This window comes from Eurosta solidaginis, chromosome 4, assembly GCF_040869045.1.
Source record: "Eurosta solidaginis isolate ZX-2024a chromosome 4, ASM4086904v1, whole genome shotgun sequence".
Lineage (NCBI taxonomy): Eukaryota > Metazoa > Arthropoda > Insecta > Diptera > Tephritidae > Eurosta > Eurosta solidaginis.
The window spans coordinates 180,754,525-180,777,017 of NC_090322.1; the positions used below are offsets into that span (position 1 = coordinate 180,754,525).

The 22,493-nt window shown below is 35.9% G+C and overlaps 1 protein-coding gene across 2 annotated transcripts in view; it reads right to left on the reverse strand.

The window, feature by feature from the left end:
• LOC137250729 (probable WRKY transcription factor protein 1) overlaps positions 1–19,512 on the reverse strand; it is a 158,235-nt gene extending 138,723 nt beyond the window's left edge. The window contains exons 1-2 of one of the 2 annotated variants that reach the window (XM_067784055.1): positions 18,463–19,512; positions 3,890–8,183 (exon numbers count right to left, since the gene is read on the reverse strand). In XM_067784055.1, coding sequence (XP_067640156.1) covers positions 3,890–7,231 — 3,342 coding nt within the window. In that variant the 5' untranslated portion in view covers positions 7,232–8,183; positions 18,463–19,512. Of the gene's footprint in view, positions 1–3,889; positions 8,184–18,074; positions 18,392–18,462 lie in introns of those variants that run through there. The other variant, XM_067784056.1, reaches the window with a different exon arrangement.
• Between the last annotated feature and the right edge of the window lie 2,981 nt (positions 19,513–22,493).

Sequence of the window (22,493 nt, forward strand, 5' to 3'; positions counted from 1 at the left end):
CATCATCTGTTGGATACCGCTAATTTATTTATATATGTAATACCTGCCAAGATTTTAAGGGTTTTTTATTTCGCCCTGCAGAACTATTTCATTTTCTTCTACTTAATATGGTAGGTGTCACAACCATTTTATAAAGTTTTTTCTAAATTTATATTTCGCGTCAATAAAACAATCCAATTACCTTACCATGTTTCATCCCTTTTTTCGTATTTGGTATAGAATTATGGCATTTTTTTATTTTTCGCAATTTTCGATATCGAAAAAGTTGGCGCGGTCATAGTCGGATTTCGTTCATTTTTCATACCAAGATAAAGTGAGTTCAAGTAAGCACGTGAACTAAGTTCATTAAAGATATGTCGATTTTTGCTCAAGTTATCGTGTTAACGGCCATGCGGAAGGACAGACGGACGACTGTGTATAAAAACTGGGCGTGGCATCAACCGATTTCGCCCGTTTTCACAGAAAACAGTTAACGTCATAAAATCTATGCCCCTACCAAATTTCAAAAGGATTGGTTAATTTTTGTTCGACTTATGGTATTAAAAGTATTCTAGACAAATTAAATGAAAAAGAGTGGAGCCACGCCCATTTTGAAATTTTCTTTCATTTTTGTATTTTGTTGCACCATATCATTACTGGCGGCCACCGTAGCGTGCTCCGCCTATCACACCGTATGCCCTGGGTTCAACTCCCGGGCAAAGCAACATCAAAATTTTAGAAATAAGATTTTTCAATTAGAAGAAAATTTTTCTAAGCGGGGTCGCCCCTCGGCAGTGTCTGGCAAGCGCTCCGATTGTATTTCTGCCATGAAAAGCTCTCAGTGAAAACTCATCTGCCTTGCAGATGCCGTTCGGAGTCGGCATAAAACATGTAGGTCCCGTCCGGCCAATTTGTAGGGAAAAATCAAGAGGAGCACGACGCAAATTGGAAGAGAAGCTCGGCCTTAGATCTCTTCGGAGGTTATCGCGCCTTACATTTATTTATTTTTTTTTTTATATCATTACTGGAGTTGAATGTTGACATAATTTACTTATATACTGTAAAGATATTAAATTTTTTGTTAAAATTTTACTTTAAAAAAAAATTTTTTTTAAAAGTGGGCGTGGTCCTTCTCCGATTTTGCTAATTTTTATGAAGCATACATATAGTAATAGGAGTAACGTTCCTGCCAAATTTCATCATGATATCTTCAACGACTGCCAAATTACAGCTTGCAAAACTTTTAAATTACCTTCTTTTAAAAGTGGGCGGTGCCACGCCCATTGTCCAAAATTTTACTAATTTTCTATTCTGCGTCATAAGTTCAACTCACCTACCAAGTTTCGTCGCTTTAGCTGTCTTTTGTAATGAATTATCGCACTTTTTCGGTTTTTCGAAATTTTCGATATCGAAAAAGTGGGCGTGGTTATAGTCCGATATCGCTCATTTTAAATAGCGATCTGAGATGAGTGCTCAGGAACCTACATACCAAATTTCATCAAGATACCTCAAAATTTACTCAAGTTATCGTGTTAACGGACGGACGGACGGACGGACATGGCTCAATCAAATTTTTTTTCGATCCTGATTATTTTGATATATGGAAGTCTATATCTATCTCGAGTCCTTTATATATGTACAACCAACCGTTATCCAATCAAACTTAATATACTCTGTGAGCTCTGCTCAACTGAGTATAAAAAGGTCAGTTTAAAAATAAGCGTAGTCCTCAACCGATTTTTTCTGCTTTTCCCAGGCATAACGTTACTGAGTTTCATGGTGAAAATTATACTGTTCTTGAGTTTTGGCCAATCATTTTTGAAATAATTATTTTGTACAAAGTAGGCGGGTTCACGCGCCTTTTTGGAAAGTTTGCTGAGATAATGCTCAGATTGCGCGTTTTTGGAACAAACACCTCGTCAGGGCGTTTTTGAATAAATGTCTGAAATAAGACGTTCTTCAATCAAAATCTGAAAAAGGACGTTTTCCAAAGGTTTTCTGAGATAGCTGCTGCAACTGTACACTGTTAATAGCAAAACAGTTTTTGGGTGTAAAAGCACAGCTGGAAGGCTCTAAATCTCACAAGCCAAAAACTAGTTTCAGTCGAAATGAAAAAATTTTGGTTTGATTTGAAAAAAGTTTCACTTGCTTTGACAAAAGTTTCATTTGGTTTGAAAAAAGTTTCATTTTAAGTAAAAAAAGATTGAATTGATTTAAAAAAAGTTTCATTCGATTTGAACAAAGTTTAATTTGTTTTAACAAAAATTTCAGTTTCGTTTGATTTGAAATAGGATTCAGTTGTTTTAAAAAAATTTTCATTTGATTTGAAAAATGTTTCAGTTTGCTTCAAAAAGTTTCATTTCACTTTAAAAATGCTTCATTTGATTTGAAAAAAAGTTTCATTTGTTTTGAAACAAGTTGCATTCGAAATGAAAAAATATTGAATTGATTTAAAAAAAGTTTCATTCGATTTGAAAAAAGTTTAATTTGTTTTGAAAAAAGTCTCACTGTTTTGAAAAAAGTTTCATTTGAAATGAAAAAGATTGAATTGATTTTAAAAAAGTTTCATTCGATTTGAAAAAAAGTTTAAATTCGTTTGAAAAAAGTCTCACTTGTTTTTAAAAAATTTTAATTTGATTTGAAAAAAGTTTCGGGTATTTGAAAAAAGTTTCATTTCGCTTTAAGGAAGTTGCATTTGATTTGAAAAAAGTTTCATTTGATTTGAAAAAAATTTAAATTGTTTTGAAAAAAGTTTCACTTGTTTTGAAAAAAGTTTAATTTGATTTGAAAAAAGTTTCGGGTATTTGAAAAAAGTTTCATTTCGCTTTAAGGAAGTTGCATTTGATTTGAAAAAAGTTTCATTTGATTTGAAAAAATATTTCATTCGATTTGAAAAAAAGTTTAAATTGTTTTGAAAAAAGTCTCACTTGTTTTTAAAAAAGTTTAATTTGATTTGAAAAAGGTTTCGGGTATTTGAAAAAAGTTTCATTTCGCTTTAAGAAAGTTTCATTTGATTTGAAAAAAGTTTCATTTCGCTTTAAGGAAGTTTCATTTGATTTGAAAAAGTTTCATTTGGTTTGAAAAGAAGTTTAAATTGTTTTGAAAAAAGTCTGATTTGTTTTGAAAAAAGTTTAATTTGATTTTAAAAAAGTTTCGGGTATTTGAAAAAAGTTTCATTTCGCTTAATGAAGTTGCATTTGATTTGAAAAAAGTTTCATTTGATTTGAATAAAAGTTTAAATTGTTTTGAAAAAAGTCTGACTTGTTTTGAAAAAAGTTTAATTTGATTTGAAAAAAGTTTCGGGTATTTGAAAAAAGTTTCATTTCGCTTTAAGGGTTACATTAGATTTGAAAAAAGTTTCATTTGATTTAAAAAAAGTCTCATTCCATTTGAAAAAAATTTAAATTGTTTTGGAAAAAGTCTCACTTGTTTTGAAAAAAGTTTAATTTGATTTGAAAAAGTTTCGGTTTATTTGAAAAAAGTTTCATTTTGCTTTAAGGAAGTTGCATTTGCTTTGAAAAAAGTTTCATTTGATTTAAAATAAGTTTCATTTGATTTTGAAAAAGTATCATTCGATTTATAAAAAATTTTCATTGGGTTTAAAAAGATTTTCACTTGATTTGAAAATAGTCTCACTTCTTTTGAAAAAGTTTCATTTGATTTGAAAAAAGTTTCATATGATTTGAAAAAATTTGCATTTGATTTGAAAAAAAGGTTAGCTGTTTTAAAAAAATTTTAATTTGATTTGAAACTAGTCTCACTTGCTTTGAAAAAAGTTTCATTTGATTTTAAAAAAGTTTCATTTGTTTTGAAAAAAGCTCCATTTGATCTATAAATGTTATATCCAAATACATATACTGGACAATATTAAAGGGATTGTATGTACTATAACCTACCCAAAACGACTTACCTTCATATTTGGCTGTTGCAACTGCAAGAATGTGGCTATTCCATTGCGCACACGATTCTTAACACCACGCACCGTACCTTTCGACGAACGTATTGTCGATGTAGCTGAACCGCAACGTATGTCCTTATATCCGGCAAATGCGTCATCCTGCAAGCCTTTCGTTTCATATTCGGAAAGACTTTCTAAATCACTTGCTGTGAAACTGGCGCCACCACCGCTCATATCAAAACTATGAAAATTCTCATGTTCTTTCACATGAAAAGTGTAATATTTATCAGCTTCATATTTACGCGGCATTGAATCCATTTTCGTATCAACAAAAGTACCGTTCTCCGCATTGAATACAAACGTTTTATTTGGCAGCGATAAACGTTTCGAGGTATTGTGTTTGTTGTTATTATTATTTGTGTTAATATTGTTCGTATTGCGTTCACATAAAAATTTCGTATGTTCAACATTCATATATTCTTGTTCATTCAAAGCATCTGGCAATGTATTGGTGATGGTGGTAGAGGTGGCATCATCATCATCATCAGCATGCGCATCCGGATCAGCATCACTACCATCGTCAGGGCTGCCAGTACTACCACTGCCGATATCAACTCCCCCATTGCCATATTTCAATTCAAAATCATTTGTTGAAAATTTACGATCGCGTATATCACGCAACAAAGAATCAGGCAAGAATGAACCCAACATTTTGATGCGTGATGTTGTAACACCACTGCCATTCATAGACTTTGGTGGTGTTGTGGGTGGTGATACAGATGATTGACGCATAAATTCGGTGGAATGCAAAGAATCACAACTAAGTGACGATGCTTCACTTTCCTCGCTATCAGTAAAACTGCGCACATGTGAATGATCGCTATTTGTTGTTGTGTTGTGATATTTTATGGCTGAATTGTGTGTAGTGTCGTGTTGAGGTTTTTTTGTGCTGCCATTATTAGCATTCAGACGTATTTTAGTGCTTTTCAAAAGTAATTCCATTTTTGGTGTAAGACCATTTTGTGCAGTTGTGGCTGTGGAAGCGTGTACAGCAGCGGCTGCATTCAATTTGTCAAGTGTTGTTTGCAGTTTACTTTGTGCAGTTGGCGCAGCGGGCATGATATTACCGTTACTTTCAAGATCACTGCCTGTACCACTGTCTAGTGTGTCGCATGGCGAAAATTGTCCACTGGACATAACATAATATAAATATGACGAAGACGGATGTGCCGAGGGGGCGTTCAGCTCGGTAACGCTTGTATTGCCGATTGCAAGAGTGTTTGCGTTGCCGTTTGTAGTGCCGTTACTTTTAGCGTGATCGTAAGTAGTACCGTTACTATGAGCGCTACCGTTAGTACTACCGTTACCATGAACGCTACCGTTAGTATTACCGTTACTTGGAGCGCCACCGCCAGCATTACCGTTGCCTTGACCGTTACCGTTCGCATTCGTTTTTGAATTTAGATTTGTGCTACCACCGCCGGTCGTTACGCTTACCGCGCCCGAATTGAGAATTGTCGTTGATGTCATTGCGGCGGAGGATGGCGTTGTCGTAAGCGATAATGCTGTTTTCGCTGTGTTTATTGTTGTAGGCTTTTGCACCATTTTCTTGACGTTATTCGCCTTGTGTTGTAAATTATTTGCACTTTCACTCGTTGTCAACGTCGTCGTCGTCGTCGTCAACGCTGGACGCGCACTTTTCTTTGGTTCAAATTTATGCACTGGAAGAGTAAATTTTAAATCATTTATTTGTTGTTGCTCTAATTTTTCAACCTGCAACTCATTTAGGGTTACCACAGTCACTTGTTTTTTCTCATTGATTGTATACACTTCTTGTGGTTTAATTTGTATTTTCAAAACATGCAATGGTGTTTGATTCGTTGCGAAATTATTTTCATTCAGATTTTGATTTTCTGTTTTTATTATATTTGCACCAAATGAATGAGCACTAAGCTCCTCACCTGTTACGGTCACTGCACTTGCACAATTTGATTCTGTTTTAATTGTTGGATATGTATTAATAATTGCTTTTGTTTCTGCTGCATTTATCTTTGCTATGGGTAAATCATTATTATTATTATTATTCACAACGATCGCATTCACATTCGTATTCGCATTTACGTCTTCACTTTCCAGCTGCTGTTGGTCATCTGCACTGCAGTCTATCGTCTTTGATGTGGTTTCATGGCAGCGTCTACGATCTTGGTATTTGTTACCGTTTTGGTCATCATTCGTACAAATACGTTCAAACGCGTCTTGACCATTTCCAGCAACAACACCAGACACACGACGTTTATTGCTTTCGTCGTCATTGTCTTCGTGATCCACATTAGAAGCAGTCAACGTCGCCGTCGACTTGATTGTTTCTCTTACAACAAGTGGTGATCCAGTGTGATAATGTTGTTTTTGGTTAATGGTGCGCTCATAATTATTAGACAGCTCATCATTAGCTGCTTCATTATTGCCATTGCATTGTATAATCATCATGCGATGTTGGTGAATTTGACCAATTGCAGTGTTTTGTGCTTGTGCCACTTCATTCGTTGTAGTCGACAATGCGTTTGTATGAGTGCTTACGTTTATTTTCATACCTTCGCTGTTGTTGTTGTTGTTGCTCTGTCCATCTAAGCCCCCTGCTACACCTGCTATCCCAACCGCTTGCAGTTTTCCACCATCCATAACATTTCTTTTTTCGCCATCCCATGCTTCGTGTATTTCTTCGTTGTTGTTATTTTGAGCAGCAGCAGCAGCGCTCTTTTCATACTCAGTTTTTCCTCTTTCACTCATCACTTTCAAGAGTAAGTGTGGAAAAGTTGGCACTGCAGTTGATGTTGTTTGTTTAATTGTGCTATAACCAGTTGTCTGCTCAACATTTTCAAATTCACCACTTTGTGTGTTAAATAAATGACGTTGTTTATTATATCTATGCTCATTATTTGCATAATAATAATTATCATCATTATTATCAATATCATTATTAAACGCATATTTATTAATATCGTTAACACCATTTTTTGGTGCTCCTGCTGTTTTTGTTGTCGTTTTTGCCACCAATTTACCTGGCTGTGGCTGTAACTGAGTGAGCACTGTTCTAGTTATTGCTGTCGCCGGTGTTGGTGCCATCTGTGTTGTTGTTTTTGTTGTGGTATTTTGATAAATGGTAATCTTGCCAGTCTCCGCTTTCTGTGTTGACCTTAAACTTTGTTGTTGCGCATTGTTGATATGTTTAGAATGTTGTTGTTCTGGTTTTTCATGTTGTTGCTGTGGCGGTTTTATTGGATCTTGATCATCAATTAAAATCGAAATACCACGCGTTGATGGCATATTTGTGTTTATAACCGTTTTTGTTGTCATTATCGTTATTTATTTCTATTTTCTTCTAATCGCTTCTTTCTCGTTAATTAAGTCTAGATATCTCGCTGCTGCTTCTTGAAATTTGTTTCTCTTCTTGTTAATTAGCTGCGTGTGAAAAATAGCAACTTTACAAAAGATTAGCATGAAGGTTGTTGTTGTTATAAGTAGCAACAATTTTAGTAGTAATTTATTTCTGTTACTTCATCTAGCTTTGTTTTATTTTTCAGCAGGCACTTACTCAACCCTACAGCTCACTTTGCCCCTGATCGGCACTTCTTGTTTTCACTTGCTTCTTGCGGCATGTGTGTTTGCTCAACGTCTTGGCTCTTCCGCGTTGGTTGTGGCTGTGAACTCAGACACTTCACACTTTGCCGCCCTTCTACTATGTACTTATTTTTTGTTCTTTTATTTGTTATTGTAGTTAAACTGTAATATGCTCGTTTCGATTTTGTTTTAATTTGCTTTGTGGATTTTCTATTTCTTCAATTACTTCTTCGTTTCTTTGTGGCTGCAACTTTTTTTTCAATTATGCAATTTACGGCATGAATTACACACGTTGTTACACCGCACTTACAGTTAGTGCTATTATTTATATATTTACACAAAAAATTATTCAGCAATGCACCACAATACTTTATCGATATTTCTTTATATATTTGCACTTTTCTTCAAACACTTCCTCATTTGATCACTTTGTAATTTTCTTTAGTTGATTACTTTGTGGCGTTTTTTTTTATTTTCTTGCAAACCCTTTGCTTCTGATTTTTCTTTAAACTTCCTTGTTTAGTGGATTTGTTACTTAAACTTTTTTATTCAATTTTTAAATGTTTAAACTGCTATTATTGCACAAAAACGTGATAATTTGTATTGAATTTTTGTGGCCCTGTTTTCATTTCTTCTCACTCTACTTTATGTTGATGAGACATCCATCGTCGCGTTAGTGGGATTGAATCTGAAATTATAAAAAATATAACTATTGATTTTCAATAAACTTCGTTTAAATCTTATCTGCTTAAAAAATCAAGTAAGGAAAGTTAAGTTCGGGTGTAACCGAACATTACATACTCAGCTGAGATCTTTGGAGACAAAACAAGGGAAAATCACCATATAGAAAATGAACCTAGGGTAACCCTGGAATGTGTTTATATGACATGAGTATCAAATGGAAGGTATTAAAGAGTATTTTAAAAGGGAGTGATCTTTAGTTCTATAGGTGGACACCTTTTCCGGATATCGCCATAAAGGTGGACCAGGGGTAACTATAGAATACGTTTGCACGATATGGGTACCAAATGAAAGGTGTTAGTGATTATTTAAAAGGGAGTGGGCCTTAGTTCCATAGGTGGACGCCTTTTCGAGATATCGCCATAAAAGTGGATCAGGGGTGACTCTAGAATGTGTTTGTACGATATGGGTATCAAATGAAAGGTGTTAATGAGTATTTTAAAAGGGAGTGGGCCTTAGTTCTGTAGGGGACGCCTTTTCGAGATATCGCCATAAAGGTGGACCAGGGGTGGCTCTATAATGTGTTTGTACGATATGGGTATGAAACTAAAGGCATTAATGAAGGTTTTGAAAGGGAGTGGCCCTTAGTTGTATATGTGAAGGCGTCAATAAACCAATCCAATCAACATGTTTCATCCCTTTTTTCGTATTTGGTATAGAATTATGACATTTTTTTCATTTTATCGAAAAAGTGGGCGTAGTTATAGTCGGATTTCGCCATTTTTAACACCAAAATAAAGTGAGTTCAGATAAGTACGTGAACTAAGTTTAGTAAAGATAAATCGATTTTTGCTCAAGTTATCGTGTTAACGGCCGAGTGGAAGGTCAGACGGTCGACTGTGTATAAAAAATGGGCGCGGCTTCAACCGATTTCGCCCATTTTCACAGAAAACTGTTATCGTCATAGAAGCTTTGCCCTTACCAAATTGGTAAATATTTGTTCGACTTATGTCATTAAAAGTATTCTAGTCAAATTAAATGAAAAAGGGCGGGGCCACGCCGTGCGAAAATGCCGTTGTTCACTTTTTGAGTGATTCTTATAGGAAACTGAACGCTCTTTCCAATGGAACAAACCGCAGTTTTCTATCTTTCTTAGTTCACAACTAGCATTTAAAGCCAAATCGGACCACAAATACGATTTTTTGAAATATTTTGATCCATGCGCCACCTATCGGAGTTTTTTTCTAATTATTGCATTGTCATTGGGTTCTGAACTATATTCGAAGTTTCAAGCTTGTAGCTTATCGGGAAGTTACTTAAATTTTAATTACAAAATTCATTCACAACGGCCGGCCGCTGCACAGAGTCAAGCTAAACAACAACTGTACACGCGTTTTTCTCGAAAACTTGTTTTCGCACAATAGGTCCCTTTCATGATTCAAGGACACATATACCAAAAACTTGAAGAAGAGGTTCTCAGACAGTGTGGAATGTAGAGTTTACATCTTTCATGGGTTCTTTAAAAGGACAAAAAGTAGATTTCCTAATTGAAAATAGCCGATCGGCATTCTTATTTTGCAAATAGAAAAACATTTACTTCAAACATATTACGAAAACTTATAGACAATAGTAGAGTTTTGTTTATCATGTACCCCTTTTAAATTAAAACACAGATAGCACCTGCTAACTATTTTTGTTATTTTTTATTAAATTGGAGTAAAAATTAATTAACATTTTTTTATTCTGTTATGTCTTTTATGAAAACAATTAATAAAACGCCTTAAAAATTTTTATTTAGCCTGTTTAGCTTTTTATTTTTGTCAATCTGGCATTTTTGCTGGAAAGGTTCTGGCAACACTGGTTAAAAAAAAAACGTACTATATTGAATGACCTAAAAAAATGATCGAAGCATAAAAACATGGAAAGTTATATGCCGGTATGTGTCTCCGCTTATGAAATGGGGTTTATGGCCCCTAATCCCGGTTTTTGAGGGTATATTCGAAATTCCAGGTATACAGATTTTCTTTACTCGCTTAGACCTAAAACTTGACGCATGTCTCTCAAAGAATATTATTCCAATGTCATGAGAGTATTGGTTGAGAAAAAATTGTTGCGTCCGTAACCGTACTTAAGCTTATATCCAGCGTTTTAAAAAGAAATTTCAGATATCGTAAATGTACAACCCTATGCCCTATCCCATTTAATGTCTCATTTAAGCAAAGTCAAATTTCCCCTTAGCTTCGTTAAGTTTTGCATACTTTCACATTCCATTTATTGTTGCGTCCGAACCGCATTATATACTCGTATGTATTGTCATATATATGGGGTATTCCATCCCATTTCGACCAATTTTGAACCCGACCCCTTTAGAATAGGCTGAAAGTTTTTCTTCTTTTTCTAGCTTGCGAAAGACGTTTTTCAGAATTTTTTAAAATTTTTTCATCCAACTCAAAAAAGTTATGAATTTTTAAAAAACCACCGTTTTTGTTTTCAAAATGCTATAACTTTTTCAAAAATTGACCGTTTGGGATCTTTTTTTTTTTAATTTGTTTTTAAATGTACTTTTCGGAAAAAATACAAAAAAATGTTTGAAGTTTTTTTTTAATTTTTAATTTTTTCGAGATTTTTCGAATTTCGCCATTTTTTTTTTCTCATAGAAAACTTCAATCAATTCTGCAATCATCCCCACTAATCCCGGAGTGGGCCGATTTTTTTTATATTTATTTTTATTTAATTAAAAATGAGAATTTTTTTTTATCAATTTTATTTATATAACAAAAAAATGTAAGAAAATGATTTGTAAGTATTCTTTTCTTTATATATTATGGTAATCTACGATTAAAATAACCAGGATTAATGACTGACACAGTAAACATGTAAGTTTTCTAAAAATAATGTAAAAATGTAAAGAAAAGAATACTTAAAAATCATTTTCTTACATTTTTTTGTTATATAAATAAAATTGATAAAAAAAAATTTCATTTTTGAAAATTTTTTTTTCAATTAAACAAAAAAAAATATAAAAAAAATCGACCCACTCCGGGATTAGTGGGGATGATTGCAGAATTGATTGAAGTTTTTTATGAGAAAAAAAAATGGCGAAATTCGAAAAATCTCGAAAAACTGAAAAATTAAAAAAAAGAAACTTTAAAAATTTTTTTGTATTTTTTCCGAAAAGTAGATTTAAAAACAAATTTAAAAAAAAAAGATCCCAAACGGTCAATTTTTGAAAAAGTTATAGCATTTTGAAAACATAAACGGTGTTTTTTTTAAATTCATAACTTTTTTTGAGTTGAATGAAAAAATTTGAAAAAATTCTGAAAAACGTCTTTCGTAAGCTAGAAAAAGAAAAAAAAAACTTTAGTCAATTCTAAAGGGGTCGGGTTCAAAATTGGTCGACATGGGATGGAATACCCCATATATATTTGATTTGACTAACGGTGTTCGGTGGCATAGCACACATACTAAGTAAAGACATTTTGTTTGCTCGCCACTCGGCAGTGATTTAGCAAACAGTCCGAGTGTATAACTGCCAGCTAAAGCTTCTCACCTAAAATTCGTCTGTCGTGCAGATGGCGTTGGGGGTCAGCATAAAACATGTAGGTAACGTCCCGGAAATTTGTGGAAACAATCAATAAGTATCTCCTTAAAGGTATAACGCGATTGTATTTATTTTTTTTTATAAGATCTCAGCACTGCCCACATCTAACTGGAACTTTTTTCCGTCTGTAAAGCCTCCGGACTCTTTTGTTTACCTGGCTCCTTTTAGTAAATCTTTATCATATTTTTCAAATACATCAAGAGAGCATTCTCCTATTTGTAACAACATTAACAAGTAAACAGATGTAAGACGTGATAACCTTAGAAGAGATTTTAGGCCGAGCTTCTCTTCCAGTTTGCGTCGTGCTCTTTTTGAAATTTTCCTAATAACTGGCGGGACGTGATCTCATGCTTTATGACGATTCCGAACGGCATCTGCAAGGCAGATACATTTTCACTGAACAGCTTTTCATGACACAAATAAACTCGGAGTGTTTGTGTAATCACTGCCGAAAGGCGACACCGCTAAGTAAATCTTTTTTCTAATTGAAAAAAGTTTTTTCTAAATTTTCGATGGTACTTTGTTCGGGGCTTGAACCTAGGATCTTCGGTGTGATGATCGATTAAATCGGCTAGGTATCGTATCGAAATTCAGTTCTACTTTCCAGCATTTCGGGAAGTATGGCTCCGTGTAGAATCCCTGCAAAAAAATGCGATTAGTCTAGGATGAATCCGGGATGAGTCGCAAAGGAATATGCGACTATAGACTGTTCTTATCTCTTTATATGGGTTGGAGTGATCCCTTTTGTTTGAGCATGTCCTATGGAGAAACCAATTGTACCCGTTTATGTCTGAACGGGTAGTGTCACACTGGTCCTCTTTATACCCCCACGGGTTCTATCGGCCAGATCCTTTTTGTACTGTTTGATCCATCCTCTTTATACCCAAAAGGGACTAAAGGGGATCAATTATACTCCAATGTGACCAAAAGAGATCAATCGCAGACCGCTCTCCTTAGGGATTAATCGCATGATTTTTTGCAGGGGTAAACATGTTTTTTTCTTATGATGAGAAATTTAGGAAAAAATAACCCATGAAATGACCCTTTGATTTGCCTTATGAAGTTTGGGAAAGCAATATTTCTGAAACTAAATAAACTGTACGATTGAAGGACACTGCTGAGTATATAATCTTGTTTCACATCCGCACTTAGACTCTCTTACTTGCTTTAAATATTTTCGTTTTTATAATACATTTTTTTTACGCTTGCCGTGATTGCAGTGAACTCCATTTAATGAAATTTAGAGCAGCACCTGTAGTAATAAAACAATATGCGACGCAGTTAAAACCGGTAAGCAATCAACTTTATATTCAGGCCGGTTCCGATTGTAAAGTAATACAAAATCAAGTAGAAGCTCTGCAGCTAAACATGACAGTGTATGAGCCAACGACAAGGTTGTGTGCTAGACGTCCTTACAATGTAGTGACTACCACTTTATCATTAAATAAATTATGACAGTTTTTTTTAATTCAATTCGCCTTACATTCCATTTCGAGTATACAAAAGACACCTGCAAATATCGATGCGATTGAAATTTAAATTTAAGTACGCACGTTTGTACACAAAAAAAAAAAACCAGACGCAAAAAGTCCTTTCCATGACTACAAATTAATTGGCTGGTCCTTCTGACGAATTGAATGCTTTTAGTAGCTTTCCTTCATCCTTAGTTAATAATCAAACAAATTGATCAGTCCCCGGCAAAGTTACTCATCTTATTTGCAGTATAGTTACACATTGGATAGGCATGAAGCCGTATGATGTGTCCGAATGGTAACTTCGATGTTAGGTTAAGTTGAAATGGCATATGTCCGTAGTGTTTCCAATTAGGTACCAGGATTTAAAAAAAAATGTAAGGCGCGATAACCTCCGAAGAGATTTTAGGCAAATTTTCCCTTCCAATTTGCGTCGTGCTTCTTTTAATTTTTCCTACAAATTGTTTTATGTCGACTCCGAACGGCATTAGCAAAGCAAATGAGTTTTCACTTAGAAGCTTTTCATGGCAGAAATTGGATTTTTTCAATGCTTTCGATACAGTGGATCACTCTATTCTTTTACTAAAATTAAGTAAATACTACGGATTCTCTGATAGTTCCGTGAGATTGCTTAAAAATTTGCTTAGAGGTCGCTTGCGGAAAGTCGTGCCGAGAACTAGTTGCTCGGAGATTATAGTCTTGATTCGGGGGTATCACTGTGATCCATCCTTGGCCCAATTGTGTTTTATATTTTTATTAATGATATGACTAATATTTCCAAGAGCGTATCGATACATCTGTACGCTGACGACGCTCAAGTATATCTTTGTCGCCCGATTGTCGTATCAGAGGATCTGGTCTACATTTAATTCCAATTAATGTGAAATTGAAAGTGGTGAGAACTCTTATAGTTCCCTTGATATCTTTTGGGGGGATCATTTTCGGCAATATCGACAGTGAGTCAAAGAAAAAGTTGCGGCGGGCTTTAAGCAGCTGCGCTCGATATGTATTTTCTAAGCGTAAATTTGATCATATATCGGAGTTTTCCTCCAAGATACTTAACTGCAGTCTCGTTAGTTTTCCGAACTACCCCAATTTAACGTTCCTGCACGATTTAATCTATAAAAGGCAACTGTAATACCTCTTTAGAAATTTATGATTTTCAAAATCGGACAGAAATGGCAACTCTATTGTTCCACGTAGAACATTCTTTGTCAGTGCCATCAAACTATGGAACTCGCTACCAAATAACATTAACGCAATACCATACGCTTGAAACTGGCTTTATTTGAATTTTTTCTGAATAAGATTCATTATTTTATTTTTGGTTTTACTAAACTAATCAAATACCTTTTTGAGCATTCATACATTTGTATGGACGAAAGTTAACCGATATCGCGCCATCGATTTTTCTCTAGGATTTGGGCTCAGGAAAATAAGTTCCACTACGCATACCCAAACAACTAATTTTCGAGCCTGTGAAAAAAAAATAGCGAAATTAGTAAATTTTTTGACCAAAAACGTTGGCGATAACAGTTTTTTGAAAAAAAAAAAAAAATACATTTTTTGGGTTTTGGGGAGTGTTTTGACACTTTCGGAATTTTTTTCGCAGGCTTGAAAATTATTTTGGGGAACTTTTTTTTTCTGAGCCCAAATCCTATCGAAAAATCGATGGCGCGATATCGGTTAATAAATCGACCCAGTGTAACATACATACATAGAATAGTTGATAGTATTTTGATTTAATTAGGGCGATTAGTTTTCATAATTTATTTATACAAAAATAAATTTAGAAAATAAAAATATTGTATTGCTGGTAAATATTCCGAACGTTGGTATACGCTAAGAGACAATAGCCTCACGTGTACAAATCTCTACATATAATAAAATTGTAAAAAGTTGATGTCTGTACATTAAAGATATTCAAGAAAAACTGAGAGGAGAGGTCGTTATTGGACCAACGGAACCCAAATCTACAATCTTTAGAATTTTTGTCTGTCTGTCTGTATGATTGTCCGGGCATCACGTAAAAACTACTAGTTAGAATTGCATGAAACCTCACCATTCTATCACATGACGTCGAACTTAAAACTTAGGATAACATTCATTGGGATATCTCACCCAGTTCCCGAGCTATTGCCCAAAATGTGGACCCAGGGTGACCAAAAATGTTGTTTTTTTTACCATTATGCCCACCACACACAAAAACTACTCCATTGAATTGAATGAAACCTTCACTATTATATTACTAGACGTCTATCCTAAAATTTAAGACATCTTTCATCAGGATATCTTATCCGGTTCCAGAGTTATTGACCCAAAATTAGTTTTTCCAGCATGGGTGTCAAACGAAAGGTAGAAATGAGTACTGCATTGTTATGTGAGATCTATTTCAATATCTCAAATTATTTCGGAGATTTCACACAAAATGTGAAGAGGGGCAATCGTAAAATTCGTTTATAAAATATGCCTATCAAACGCACGGTACTGGGACTGGGATTAGGACTAGGACTGGGACTGAGACTGAGACTGAGACTCGGAGTGGGACTGGGACTGAGACTCGGAATGGGACTGGAATAAAATACATACCACCCTCTGGGACTGTCATTAAGATATGAAGAAGAATGAGAAAAACTTGAGAGAGGAGAAAAGAGAGAAGGAGACAGAGAAAGAGATAGAATGAGAGGAAGATGGAGATAGATGAAGCGAAAAATACGGAGGGAGGTGTGAATACAAAGATTAGGAAAAAGTAGAGGGGTGAGGGCAGAGTTAGACGGAATAAGCTTATTAAAACATATGCAGATAGACCAAATTTAGGGTAGAACAACGTCTGCCGGGTCTGCTAGTTTGTTAATAAACTAAAAAATGTTCCTGGCCAGAACAATAATTTTTTCTTATGATTATTGTTTATTTTTTATATTTTTCTATAATTGTATACATGTATAGCTAAATGGTTAGGGCAGCGTGCCTAAAGCGTACTGATGATGAAGGCTTAGCACCCTTCGAAATGGATCTATGTGCGCAGCTATGGCAGGTCGTCTGAAAAATTGTCTACTTACTATTCCAAAAACAAAATACAATTTTTCAATTATAGAAAAATTAAAAAAACAATAATCATTACAATAAATTATTGTTCTGGCCTTGAGCTCGTTTCGAACCTTGAATCCTTTATCAATAGGCGGATAATACAACAAAAAAATATGTTTTTTTTTGTAGTTATTATCGCCCTTAGTATTGTTGCTTATTGAAAACTTTTATTCAAGCTCAAGGCCACACAAATATATACATATATCAAAATGTCAAAAACAGATCTTCGTAATTTATTTAATAATTTGGGAAAAATTTAAACAACGTGACATCAGGACGGACAAGGCGACAGCTGTTTCGATTATACCTTGTAAATCTCTTCAAAGCCTTTTCTCCCGGGAGTGGGAGTCGAACTCGCACCCCTACGATAGTTGAAATGGTAGGGGTGCGAGTTCGACTCCCACTCCCGGGAGAAAAGGCTTTGAAGAGATTTACAAGGTATAATCGAAACAGCTGTCGCCTTGTCCGTCCTGATGTCACGTTGTTTAAATTTTTCCCAAATTATTAAATAAATTATAAAATTAAAAAATTGCTTCAAATAAATGTTTTCATACATTTAAAAAAAAAAAAAGCAATATGGGCAATCCCCGATTATTAAAAATCATACAAACAGATCTTCGTATGTTCGACAACAATAAAGTCAAATACTGTATATGCAAAAACAAAATCGGTTTTTGACATTTTGGTATATATATTTGTGTGGCCTAGAGCTCGAATGAAAGTTTTTAATAAACTAAAAATAACAAGTAAGAACGGGACTGTCTTCGGCTGTGCCGAAGACTTCATACCTTTCAAGAATGGGGCTGAACAATAATCTTATCCCGTTCGTAATCTCCGAATAATCGGATGTATAAGATAAGAAATATGTAGTGAACAGCTCTACATACCTAAACGATTTTTAAGATAAATATAAAATAAAAAACAGCTAGGTACTTTGTGTGAGGATGCAAAGTTTCAGGTTTTTTGTGGTCTGCGTGTAAAAACTATGACTACGAATCACGTATTTCAAAAACATATGACGTAAACGTAACTATTTGATGAAATTTGATGAATTTTGAAGCTTCTAACCGTAAAAGAGGGACAAAAATGACAGTTTATATGAAGTATATAATATATATACCACCGATCTTTATGATTTTTTCAGACAACAATATATGCTATATACGTAAGCATTCGTTGAAATTTGAAGCCTCTAGCTCTTAAAATAGGGCAGTAATTACGAAAAGTTTCTTATCTGAACAATCGGTTGTGGGGATATATACTATATATACGACCGATCTCATCAATTTTTTCAGGCAACAATATGTGCAATATACGAAAGTATATGATGAAGTTTGAAGCTTCAATCTGTTAAAGTGAATAAGATATGACAAAAATCCTCATTTTCTGAAAAATCGGTTGTATGGAGGATATATGCTATAGTAGTCCGATCCGGCCGGTTCCGACAAATGTCTAATCGGACACCCAAATACACCCGCTCACCAAATTTTATCAAGATATCTCAAAAATTGAGGGACTAGTTTGCATACAAACAGACAGACGGACAGACGGACATGGCTAAATCAACTCAGCTCTTCATCGTGATTATTTCGGTATACTTAATGTTGGGTCTATCTATTTTCCTTTAAGGACTTACAATTTTGGGTTTCGTGACGAAATTAATATACCATTTCATTTTCATGAAAGGTATAAAAATAAACCCCTTCTTTTGAAGAGCATATTATGGATAATATCTAACCTTTATTAAGATATATCGAAGGTAGAATAGTGAAGTTCGTAGCTTTAGTCTTTAGTTTTTTCCAAAATTCTCATGTGTACCTAGCCTGAGGTTCTTTACACATTTCTTTTAATTTTTATGCATTTATTTAAACTCATACACGCAACTTGCTTTTTTTTGTTTTTTTTTACGCTTTGTTTTAATTTTTGCTTGTACTTGCTGTTTCACGCTTTAAATTCGCCATGCAAACACATTTTACCTCATTTTCAAAAAAAAAAAAACAAAACATTAACTGTTGCATTTATTGATTTTTTGTTTCGCCACACTTTCAAGTTTTGCTTTTTTCGACACTAACTGAACTTATTGAAATATGTGTGTATTTACGTAAATATATTTCTCCTATACTTACTTAAGTGTTAACCATAAGATTTCGGAAGAGTGTTTACTCATTTATTTGTAAATTCACTTCACATGCGTTTGATGATATTATGTGGTTGTTGTATTTTTTGGTTTTAACTTTTTATTTATTTTATATTTTTGTTTTGTTTTTATACGTTTTATCCTTTCTCTGTACTCATACACTTAACACGTACTGGTTTGTACACATGTTTTGTGTTTATTATTGACTTTCACAAAATTGGCAAATTGCAAATACTATCACTAGCACACTCTTAATACAATCAACCGAGCGCTTAGGCATGCAGCAAGAAGTTCACACATGCAATATCAAGAAGCGCATAAACAACATTTTGATTGTGAAAGAAAGCCAGTTGGTGTTGAAGCGAATCGGAAGTATGCTGTAGCACTGTTTGCGTTTTGCTATTGTTGTTGTTGTGGTAAGCGATTATATGACGCACCTTGTTGCATTTTTGCAGCTTCGATTGTTGGTCTTACAATTGTGTCTGCCTTTATTGTTGTTGTTGTTGTTATTTAGCAGATGGGTTGACACTTTTCTTGCTTGCATTCAAGTTTCGAATTTATCGTGGTTGTTGCTGTTATTAAATTTCAACTTACAGCAGCTCACATTACTAGCCCACTTTTTTACGTTTCGTCAGTCGGCACCTCACCGCCACTGCACTACACCACTGCGCCTGAAGCAGTAATTTTATATCAAAAACTCAAAAACTATGTACGTAGGTATCATTTAGGATTCACATCTTCACAACACAAATCGTCTTGACAAATTTTCGTACTTAATACTTGTACTTAATCACATGTTTTAGTTACTCGTCTATAACGGTTTTGTTGATTTCGAACGCGCGCATACAACTCATTCAATATCATGTTGGTGACTAAAACAGCTATGTTGATCAGGTATGCCGCTTTGCCACTTGCCAACTCTACGAAACAACCAAAAAACCATCCATCCATCCATTCACACACTCAACAATTCAAGCCAACAATAAGCAAAAGCAAAACAGTCAAGACGTCAAAGTCGTCTGTTGGCGATGCGCTACACAACAACGTTTTACTTGTCATTCTCTGCGCTGCACATACGCGGCCTAATGTGGCCGCTGCTGCTGCTGGGCTCACAAACAAAGCGTTCATTTTTTATTATTTATCTACTGCCACTGCTTGTACTACGCCCCAGAGGTTTCGCTGTGCCGTGCCGTCCGCGTTTTTTTGAAAGCAAATGAAAAACAGCCGAGCCCCAGCATTCACACGCTACACGAAAAAAATCTATCTAAAGCGAGTAAAAAATTTTAAGTCAATATAAAATATGCAATAAAAGCAAGTAAACAAAATTTTGAATTCGTTCGAATGAAACCTTATATACCCAACTGTGAGTTATCACAAAAACAGCTAAGCACGTACACGCGACGATTCTGGACGATATGACGAAGGGGCAATTAAACGGAATAATAACCGACCTAACATCCAAAACAGACCACATCACAGTGGTTTTGGACTTCCAGGTTCAGAACATACGATATCCTTCAAGGGGGAATGGGAAGTAGGCCTAGACAACGGCAGGGGCATCACAATATACACCAACGGCTCGAAAATGGAGCTGTGATGTACATCTACAGCTAAGCCAATCATTCCGACCTCCTGACGCATGCAGTGTATTCCAAGCCGAGGTCTATGCCATATACAGAGCGGCAAAGCTTCTCTAAGATAGTGCGGTCTCCAACACCGACGTAACAATCTTTGTTGACAGCCAAACCGTCTTAAGGGCATTAGAGTCCAACATGATAAAATCGGATATCGTGCGGAGGTGTAGAGCCTCTATGGCTTCTATAAGTCATCTTAATGTCTCCCTTTGCTGGGTCCCTGGGCACAGCGGCATTGAAGGGAATGAACTCGCGGATGAGATGGCTAGGAAAGGTTCCGACTTAGACATAAGTGATGTGGACAGCTCCATCCGACCGCCGCTGAGTTGTGTCTTAGGGAGAATCGACGAATATGAGAACAGGGCAACGGACTTGCTATGGACTGCGAACTCTAAAGGTCCTTATGGCCATGCTTGGATAGGAAGGGCACCAGCTTCCTTCTCAAACTGAACAAACCTGCGGTGGGGGTACTTACGGGTGTCATCATAGGTCATTCTGCTATCGCACCAATACTACGACGGTGGCGAATACCAACAAGCTACCTCTGCAGACGCTGCCAGGATGAGGAGGAAGAGGAGTCGATCTACCACTTTCTCTGCCAATGCCCGGCGCTTCAAAGAAGAAGTCTTAGATTTCTGCACTCACGCTTCTTCGACAGCCTGGCAGAGGTTGGGAAGGTGGACGTCTCGCTTCTTCTTGGGTTCATCAGGGAAAGTAAGTGGTTCGTTGAGGACCGCTAGGAGGTAATGAGGCTAAACGAATTTGCCGCCACCCTGTACTTACTGAGGGCACTCATAATGGACAAAAATGTCTCAGAGTGGAAGTGTGGGTATCACCGACGCACGCCCTCTTAACCTAATCTAACCTATCACAACAACGTTAATACTCAGAGAGTGCGCTAAGGAGTAGTTGGCAAACTTCTTTACAGGATCAATTTCTCCGTTGGCTAAGGCAAGGGAGGAGGCAAGGCTCGGCTCGGAGGGGAAAAGAAATCTCCATTCGCCCAGGAGGGGTGTGTGTATGTGGCGTTGCGTGGAATAATTATTGGGGATAATGGGTTTGATATATGTAAGTGCGACTTTTTCCATTAGTCGGTCATTTGAATTGTTGTACGTGTATGCTTTTGATGTATTTAGACGGAGGATGGTCAGCTATGATCAGATTGGTTAGTGTGTAATATGTTTTTATGGGGTTTTTACCTCATTTGATACTAATTTTTCTAGGCCGCCGGTGCGAAATATATTGAATCAATAGAAAGTAGCTCCGGCTGCAAAAGTCTTACCGCGGGTAGCAGATAAACGCTCGGAACTTCCTTCATCTCTACACACTTTGGGATAGGCCCTACGGGAGCATCGTGGTGGCGGTGGTCGATATCCGAATCCCGATGAGTTTCTTAACTCGAATGTGGATTTGCTTCGCTATCGGGTGCCATGGCCCATAGAATGGAAGAGCTGTTAGGCAGACCTCGAACTCCACCAAGGCGTTGGTGTGCCTGCTCACTTCTTTATTGGTACCAATGTAAGCGAGCATTGTACGCTGGTCAAACGTTTCTTTACCCCGAACGACGTCGGCAGTTACTTACGTAAAGTCAATAATTTTCTCCACACAAAGACTCAAGTCTAACTAACTGATGAACCATCGCCATTCTGTAGCTATTCTTATATTGCAACCAATTTAGTCCTTCAAACTCGTAGTTGGCAAGTAATGATTCTGCTAAATGCAGAGTCCACGGGTCCTCTCTTTATATAAGGGGAACTATGTCGTATGACATCGAGAAGAGGTTCTCAGATTCAATAATTGTGCGTATGGTGGTGTCTGTTGTAAAAGTTAGGTTTCTGTTGGATAGGGTAGAGAAACAGAAAAAGTTTGCCTTGTGGGTGGTATTTCTAATGGGGGTGATGGGCTTACTTTCGTTCCGGCTGTTAGGGATGACCTGACCCTTATATCAGGAAACCTTTTTCCCACTGCAGCTTCTGCAAAAAAAAAAATTAACTTCTTGCTCATCCCTCCTTCTCTACATATTCGATCCCTATCTCCCTCCGTATCTTCTCCCTTTTACATTCTGTACTTTGCTCTCCTTTACTCCCACTTTATTGCCCATCCCTCAATCTTCCTCTATTCTTCATCTCCTTCCTTGCACATGCTTCCTCTTCTTCCCAACTTCCCCTCGCACTTTCTTTATTTGTGTCTCCCTTTTCTACTCACATATTCTTCCTTCTCCCTAAATCTTCCCTTTATTTCTTCCCCTATTTTATTCCCACTACGGTCTCTTATTTTCATTTTTCGAAAGGCTGCCTAAATCAATACATTTCAAACAAATTGCGACAAAAATGAGATTTTGTGAAATAAGTAAGCCCATGTTACGCCTCCCGGAATGAAAAGTTTC